This window comes from Sinocyclocheilus rhinocerous, unplaced genomic scaffold (genome assembly GCF_001515625.1).
Source record: "Sinocyclocheilus rhinocerous isolate Xijiao unplaced genomic scaffold, SAMN03320098_v1.1 scaffold334, whole genome shotgun sequence".
Lineage (NCBI taxonomy): Eukaryota > Metazoa > Chordata > Actinopteri > Cypriniformes > Cyprinidae > Sinocyclocheilus > Sinocyclocheilus rhinocerous.
This window is the reverse complement of record NW_015658500.1, coordinates 1,366,451-1,373,225: the sequence shown is the minus strand read 5'-3', so window position 1 is coordinate 1,373,225 and position 6,775 is coordinate 1,366,451. Positions and strand designations below refer to the sequence as shown.

The window sequence follows — 6,775 nt, the reverse complement described above, 5'->3', positions numbered from 1 at the left end:
TTATAGGCTATGTGTCATGGTTGATTTTTCTTTTTTCTTTGAGAATTTAAAACAAACTGTCCTCGGTGACCTTATATTAAAATTGGAATTTGTAAGTGGTAAAACACATTTTTTCTTCTTCTTCATTCATGTTTTTAGATACTTTTTTAAAATTAAATTCTATTTGATTTATTTGTTATGTTTATATATACTGTAGTTGCTTTTATCTGTACAAAGCTAATTTATGTTTCTTATTCTCTTTTCAGTTTAAAATTGACTGGACTGTAGATTCAGTGTCCCTGGGTCAGAAATCATGCAGTCAGACTCCCGTCCCCTCGTTCCACATCACAGCCTGGTGTCAAGTTTTGAGCTTTTCTGCCTCCGGAGAGGCAGAATCAACATCAGCTGTGACAGCACAGAGAGAGGTGAGGCGAACCATGTGACTGCGGGGTATCAGGAGAGATTAGTGGATAGGTAGGAGTGTGTCTGTTACTCTCTGGGTAGATTGCTGTCTCTCGGTCATCGAGACTGACCTGATTTGAACTGCCATTCCCCCCAACCCGGTGATAACGTAGACTTTACAATACATCATCAGTTGCTTGTGGAACTGCAATGGCACTGCTTCCACAAGTGGAGGCAGAACACTTTGACGGGCTATCACTCCTCTACTGGTAGGAAATGCCATTATCTGGTTGTTATCTGGCTGAGTGACTTTAGATTAAGCAAATACTAATTCTTTTAAAGCTTATTTGATGTCTATCATAGCCTCATTTGCTGTGCTTGTGTCGTTACCTTTATGTTTCTGCTTGTTTGAATGTGTTGGGCATGGATGTTACAACTGCCTTGGAACATTTCAGCATATCCTAATATTCTGTTTAATCAGTTGTGATGCTCTAATAATGCAGATAAACTAGCTTTCAGTCACAACAGCGAGTTGCTGACTGTACGTAAGAAATTGTCGTTTTAAAGTCATTTAAAGTTCATTATCATTATGTTGGTGATGAACCAGCAGGAAGTGGAAAGTTAGAGAAAGACGGACAGGATGCACCCTAGGGGGATGCCTGCGTAGTTTCGCTATAGTCACTTGAGTGCATATCCTTACATGGCTTGAGCAAGGGAAGACAGATTAGAATTAAGTGATCAGTTTAATGCTGGATCTTTTGTAACACAATCTCGTGCTCTACATCTGAGCTCTCTTTGTTCAGGGTGACTCGTTAAAGACAGATCCTTTTATTTCCCAAAATGCTTTATGATATATGTTTATATAAGGTTTGTGTAGGACAAAATCCTTTTGATAAAGATTTAAAGGAAATAAACATGCCTTAACCTTGACCTGCCTGCTGCGGTACAGGACAGATGATGTCATTACACTGAACGTAATTCTAATTCTCTTCATTGCTCTTATTGTGACAGAGATTAAAGTGCATTGTTTACAATGCAGCAGAGGAGATAACAAATAACACAAATTGCGTAGATGGGAATCAGGTTAAATACATCACTAGTAAGGAGCACAAGCGTTTGTCCTTGTCATCCTGTTCAGTTCGCGCTGACTGCCACATGAACCCAACAAAACAAAAACAGCACTTTGGTCTGAGATGAAAAAAGTCCTGGAGTTGAATCATCATCTGTTCCATGAACACGGTTGAGTATTTAGCTAATGCATATGTTTGTTGCCACTTAACCTGGCTTTTTTTTTGTGTTAAATACAGAGTGCTGAAAAAAACATTGCCATATTTTGACACTAATACAGAATATGTTTTTGCATTTTTATTTTTTTTTAATTCCTTGTTTTCTAATATCATAACTTGCATATTTGTACTATCAGAATAAATATGAACTGGATTTTAATAGTTTAAAAACATACTTTTCCTGATCTGATTATAAACAAAATATCAACTTGATAACACATATCTTTCATAAAACAGTACATACGTTTGGGGTCTCAGTGACCCCAGGTATGAATAAATGCAATGCATTTCACATGTTTAGATTTTCTACATGTTGTACACAATGCACAAGTATACACTCCTTCCAGTTATTTTCTTTGATTTGTATTATTTATTTTTCTGCTGTTTTTATTTTTCGATTTTTATGATCATTTTCTCTTTTCTTTCTGTGTTTTTGCAGGGGTCAGATTGACCTCAAACAAACCCAACGTTGCTATACTGAACAACAATCATGCACTTTTCAAAAGTGCATGCCTATTTGTCAAACAGACAGATAAAGCTTAAATAACATCTGTTTGCTGAGTTTTGATGAAGTCAGATGCACATTTAAATTGAATCTGAAGTGAATATTATATGTCAGTTTTGAAATTGCTTTAAAAAATTTTACGCATGCAACATTTTACTCAATGTCCTAGTTAAAGGCAAAACATTGTATTCTGTTGCTTTCAGTCTGTTATAGGGATTAAATGCAATAGAGATCAGGCCATCATTGGATTTGATACATACCCTCTTTCTATAAAAGAATTATCATTTGGCGCTTTCAGTGTTTACCTACATGTTGAGTGATTTTAAAATAAACCCATGCACAGTAACCTACTTCCTGTATAAGCACTTTTTTAAAATTTTGGCATGATATTTTTTATTTTGCCTAATAATGGGCCATTACTTCAACCACTGTTCTGTTTACTGTAATAAAAAAACATTGATTTTCTTTATAGCTCACTTTAAATTAATACATTTCAGTATTTCTATATTATGAGTGATTTAACCCTCTGAAGCCTAGGTGTACATTACAGTACATGTTTTTTTTTCTTTCCTGGAATATTTACCATTATCTTCTGTTATAATGGGCAGATGTGCAACTCTCCCAATATGCAACATTTTGGGGAAAAAGGATTGGGAATGATTATGTTCTTTCCTTTGGGGATTTTATAATTCATGCCTCAGAGGGTCCAACTGCATTATTACCATCCATTCGATGATCTGTATTTTTAACAGTCTGGAACATTTCTCAGAAAATCTTGTTTTTATGATAATATCTCTTGCACTAAAATTTAATGGAATCTCTTTTTTTTAGGACAATAATGGGGCCCCATGGCATCAACTGTGCTGTGGAGAGACTAGAGTTTACAGACTGTAAAAGAGGACTTGGTGAGAACCACAGCACAATTTCTTTAAGTTTATAATATTATTCCTAGAAAACTGGTTTACACTGCTTTATTTTTCAAGGCATTTGGTGCACAATTTGATTTACTTTGTTCTCTCACCCCCATATAAAGAATTAATAAGAAATTGTCGTTTTAAAGTCATTTAAAGTTCATTATCATTATGTTGGTGATGAACCAGCAGGAAGTGGAAAGTTAGAGAAAGACGGACAGGATGCACCCTAGGGGGATGCCTGCGTAGTTTCGCTATAGTCACTTGAGTGCATATCCTTACATGGCTTGAGCAAGGTAAAACAGATTAGAATTAAGTGATCAGTTTAATGCTGGATCTTTTGTAACACAATCTCGTGCTCTACATCTGAGCTCTCTTTGTTCAGGGTGACTCGTTAAAGACAGATCCTTTTATTTCCCAAAATGCTTTATGATATATGTTTATATAAGGTTTGTGTAGGACAAAATCCTTTTGATAAAGATTTAAAGGAAATAAACATGCCTTAACCTTGACCTGCCTGCTGCGGTACAGGACAGATGATGTCATTACACTGAACGTAATTCTAATTCTCTTCATTGCTCTTATTGTGACAGAGATTAAAGTGCATTGTTTACAATGCAGCAGAGGAGATAACAAATAACACAAATTGCGTAGATGGGAATCAGGTTAAATACATCACTAGTAAGGAGCACAAGCGTTTGTCCTTGTCATCCTGTTCAGTTCGCGCTGACTGCCACATGAACCCAACAAAACAAAAACAGCACTTTGGTCTGAGATGAAAAAAGTCCTGGAGTTGAATCATCATCTGTTCCATGAACACGGTTGAGTATTTAGCTAATGCATATGTTTGTTGCCACTTAACCTGGCTTTTTTTTTTGTTAAATACAGAGTGCTGAAAAAAACATTGCCATATTTTGACACTAATACAGAATATGTTTTTGCATTTTTAATTTTTTTTAATTCCTTGTTTTCTAATATCATAACTTGCATATTTGTACTATCAGAATAAATATGAACTGGATTTTAATAGTTTAAAAACATACTTTTCCTGATCTGATTATAAACAAAATATCAACTTGATAACACATATCTTTCATAAAACAGTACATACGTTTGGGGTCTCAGTGACCCCAGGTATGAATAAATGCAATGCATTTCACATGTTTAGATTTTCTACATGTTGTACACAATGCACAAGTATACACTCCTTCCAGTTATTTTCTTTGATTTGTATTATTTATTTTTCTGCTGTTTTTATTTTTCGATTTTTATGATCATTTTCTCTTTTCTTTCTGTGTTTTTGCAGGGGTCAGATTGACCTCAAACAAACCCAACGTTGCTATACTGAACAACAATCATGCACTTTTCAAAAGTGCATGCCTATTTGTCAAACAGACAGATAAAGCTTAAATAACATCTGTTTGCTGAGTTTTGATGAAGTCAGATGCACATTTAAATTGAATCTGAAGTGAATATTATATGTCAGTTTTGAAATTGCTTTAAAAAAATTTACGCATGCAACATTTTACTCAATGTCCTAGTTAAAGGCAAAACATTGTATTCTGTTGCTTTCAGTCTGTTATAGGGATTAAATGCAATAGAGATCAGGCCATCATTGGATTTGATACATACCCTCTTTCTATAAAAGAATTATCATTTGGCGCTTTCAGTGTTTACCTACATGTTGAGTGATTTTAAAATAAACCCATGCACAGTAACCTACTTCCTGTATAAGCACTTTTTTAAAATTTTGGCATGATATTTTTTATTTTGCCTAATAATGGGCCATTACTTCAACCACTGTTCTGTTTACTGTAATAAAAAAACATTGATTTTCTTTATAGCTCACTTTAAATTAATACATTTCAGTATTTCTATATTATGAGTGATTTAACCCTCTGAAGCCTAGGTGTACATTACAGTACATGTTTTTTTTTCTTTCCTGGAATATTTACCATTATCTTCTGTTATAATGGGCAGATGTGCAACTCTCCCAATATGCAACATTTTGGGGAAAAAGGATTGGGAATGATTATGTTCTTTCCTTTGGGGATTTTATAATTCATGCCTCAGAGGGTCCAACTGCATTATTACCATCCATTCGATGATCTGTATTTTTAACAGTCTGGAACATTTCTCAGAAAATCTTGTTTTTATGATAATATCTCTTGCACTAAAATTTAATGGAATCTCTTTTTTTTAGGACAATAATGGGGCCCCATGGCATCAACTGTGCTGTGGAGAGACTAGAGTTTACAGACTGTAAAAGAGGACTTGGTGAGAACCACAGCACAATTTCTTTAAGTTTATAATATTATTCCTAGAAAACTGGTTTACACTGCTTTATTTTTCAAGGCATTTGGTGCACAATTTGATTTACTTTGTTCTCTCACCCCCATATAAAGAATTAATCCCAAAAATCTTGTTCTCGGTTTGACAGGCGTGAAGATGATTGGGGGCTACAGAGAACAGAGTGGTGAAGAGTTCGGTATTTTCATTAAACGAATTTTGCCAGGTGGCGTGGCAGCACAGGACGGTATGTTCACTTTCCCAAAATCTCCACTGAATGCTTCTACTTAGATTCTGGAAATGATGGATGATGTCCCTTGTCTTTCAGGGCGTCTTAGAGCAGGGGACCTCATTTTCGATGTCAACAACATGAATATAGGAGGTGTTACAAATGAAAAGTAATGTATTCTGGATTGGTTATGGATCTGTAATAAATTAGAAGATGCCTGAAGTATATTAAAACAACTAAACTGAAAAATCGGTTTGATGTTTTATTAGGGCAGTGGAAGTTCTTCGCATGGCGTCAGCTACAAATCACATGTCTTTACTGATAGTACGTGACGACGCTTCCAGGTAAGATGACTTTTATGAATTGGGTGATATTTTAAAAATTTTTAAAGGAATATATTTTTTTCTATTTATTTTTACTTTTTATATTATTGATTTGTTTTGTGTTTAAAGATTAAACCCTTTAACTGTCACCGTCCCGTATACGGGACGCCTAAGTTTACTTCAATATATTACAATTAAATCCTAATCTAATCATGACAAACTATATATTGTTGGAAAGGTCTAAGACTCCTAAATAGATATTTTACCACTGTTTGTTGTTAAAAATTATGTAGGAACAGTAATAGATTAATTTATGACAAGAGTGCACCTCAAAACATATACATCATAACAGGAGTTCTGACCTTTGTCACAAAAATTATTCTTCGTTTCCTTTTTCCCTATCACATGTTTTAGTAATTATCATAAATTATATATCATTTGAATTAAAACCTCCAAATTCATCCTGTGAAAACCATTTTGAAATCGGACACTGCGTTACCATGGAAATCATACTTTAAAATCTTTTAGCGGGCTCCTCCCCCTTAGTGGGAGGTGTCATATTCCAAATGTATTACGGTCTTTTAGAATCAAAACTTTTCATAATCTTGACAAAATACATATCGTTGTAAATGTCTGAGTCTCAAGATTCAAGATTGGTGGTTATTTTGCGATAGGAGTAATATTGAGAGAGAAATTGATACATTTGTGACAGAAAAATGCATCAAAAAAATTCAATGGAGTTTGGATGGTACCCGGTGGCTGTTTGTGATATAACGCCTAAACAAAATTGCATAGGAATCTCAATTTTTTTTATATCAACTTCAAATTTGGAACACAACTTATTTAGACAT

General features: G+C 34.5%; 1 protein-coding gene across 1 annotated transcript in view; it reads left to right on the top strand.

Moving 5' to 3' along the window:
- The first annotated feature begins 430 nt into the window (after positions 1–430).
- Positions 431–6,775, top strand: part of LOC107722183 (syntaxin-binding protein 4-like) — a 28,377-nt gene continuing 22,032 nt past the window's right edge. The window contains exons 1-5 of the mRNA XM_016530435.1: positions 431–650; positions 3,004–3,077; positions 5,524–5,619; positions 5,701–5,770; positions 5,871–5,945. Of these exons, the coding sequence (XP_016385921.1) occupies positions 592–650; positions 3,004–3,077; positions 5,524–5,619; positions 5,701–5,770; positions 5,871–5,945 (374 nt within the window). The 5' untranslated portion in view covers positions 431–591. The remainder of the gene's footprint in view (positions 651–3,003; positions 3,078–5,523; positions 5,620–5,700; positions 5,771–5,870; positions 5,946–6,775) is intronic.